The sequence below is a fragment of the Gossypium arboreum genome, unplaced genomic scaffold (genome assembly GCF_025698485.1).
Source record: "Gossypium arboreum isolate Shixiya-1 unplaced genomic scaffold, ASM2569848v2 Contig00594, whole genome shotgun sequence".
Classification (NCBI taxonomy): domain Eukaryota; kingdom Viridiplantae; phylum Streptophyta; class Magnoliopsida; order Malvales; family Malvaceae; genus Gossypium; species Gossypium arboreum.
Window position 1 is genome coordinate 2,141 of NW_026440708.1, and position 1,775 is coordinate 3,915.

Below are 1,775 nucleotides of genomic sequence, written 5' to 3' on the forward strand. Positions count from 1 at the left end.
ATAACCTTAGGATACAGTGCTTGTTTCCATTGGAATATAACACCAAAAATAGATACACAAATCAAACACCTGTGCTGTCCGCACGCTTTAAAAAACAAAAGGTTTACGTAATTTGATCAAATATATACTGTTGCAAGTCAAGGAAATGTTTGACGGTTAAGTCAATCAATCTGAATAATTTGTCTTTTTTGTTTATTTCATGCTGAAAAGTCTGGTGATTAATGAAATAATTTGGTTTTGCGAGGACCTTTACTGCAAAACATTAAAAACGTGAATGCTATATATACCACCTTGCTAGGTACCACAACTTCACCATTCATTCCAATTTCCAAAGCAATTTAATCAGTCGATTGTTTAAGCAAAGTAATGATGAAGCTTAATTTGCTCTTTGGTCTTACATTGGCCATCCTCATCTCAGGTAATAAACAATTACTTAATCCACTATGTTTTTTTCTTATTGTGTTTTCAACACTTTTTTATTTGATTTTTCAACAATATTGCATTGCATGTTTCAGGGGCTCAAATGGCGACCTTCACCGTAAAAAACAACTGTCAGTACCCTATCTGGCCGGCAACCCTTGTCGGTGATCCTAATTTGCCACAATTGCCCAAGACTGGGTTCCAGTTAGACCCTCAAGCACAAGATTCCCTTAACGTTCCTAGCCCATGGAAAGGCAGGCTCTGGGCTCGAACACAATGCTCAACCTCAGGCGGAAGGTTCACTTGTGCCACTGCTGACTGTGGGTCCGACCAGATAGCTTGCAATGGAAAAGGTGGAGCCCCTCCGGCAACCCTGGCCGAGTTCACTATTGCAGCTAACGGAGGACAAGATTACTATGATGTCAGCCTTGTTGATGGTTTTAACTTGCCGCTTTCGATAGCTCCGCAGCGCGGCTCAGGTCCAAACTGCACCAGCACTAGCTGTGCGGCGAATGTGAACTCAGCTTGCCCACCAAACTTTGTTGTCAAAGGATCCGATGGGAATACCATAGGTTGCAAAAGCGCATGTGCAGCTTTGAATGAGCCTCAGTATTGTTGCACAGGTCAATATGGTTCACCCGAGACTTGTAAACCCACGGATTACTCAAAGAAATTCAAGGATCAGTGTCCTGAAGCTTATAGTTATGCTTATGATGATCCAACTAGCACTTTCTCCTGCACTGGTGGGCCTAGTTACCTTATCACTTTCTGTCCATGAGCCATCATATTTCTATATATAGATTGTACAAACTATCTATGCATGCAGAAGCCCCTTGTTTCTCTGTATGTTTTCGATCCTAAAATAAAGAAAGCATCAGTACTGATCTGATCTGCTGTGCTGGGATGTGTTATCGAATAAACAAATATATAAAAACCTTTTTGGTTCTAATCTAAGCTCAATTTTTTTTTTTTAGCTTCTTACAACTATACTTATGTTCTATACTATGTGGCGGCGAAACCACAATAATAAAAATATAATTTTCTATTAAAATAGTTTATATTTTTATAATTTTAAAGAATTAAATTAATTTTTTATTATTTTTAGGAAGTTAAAATATAATTTCACTTTTACTAATTAAAAAAATTAAATGAAAAAGTTTCATTTTAAGCTGCGAGCTCCCTAGTTAAGCCCCTAATTCTACCTGTATTTTAAGTGTTTTTTATACAAGATTGAGGTAAGAGATAAGGTTCAAAGGCGGATACACTGGGGCAGTGGCCCTGCCCCCTAAAATAGAAAATTTATATTTAAGTCCTTGAATTTTTTTTAAAATTTTAAATTAGTAAATATAAAATTA

General features: G+C 37.2%; 1 protein-coding gene across 1 annotated transcript; it reads left to right on the forward strand.

Moving 5' to 3' along the window:
* Positions 1 to 301: 301 nt before the first annotated feature.
* On the forward strand, positions 302 to 1,369 carry LOC108463416 (thaumatin-like protein 1b). Its single transcript, XM_017763358.2, has 2 exons — positions 302 to 418; positions 516 to 1,369. The coding sequence occupies exons 1-2, from the start codon at positions 367 to 369 to the stop codon at positions 1,196 to 1,198; spliced, it is 735 nt and encodes a 244-aa protein (XP_017618847.1). The 5' UTR covers positions 302 to 366; the 3' UTR covers positions 1,199 to 1,369.
* Positions 1,370 to 1,775: the final 406 nt, after the last annotated feature.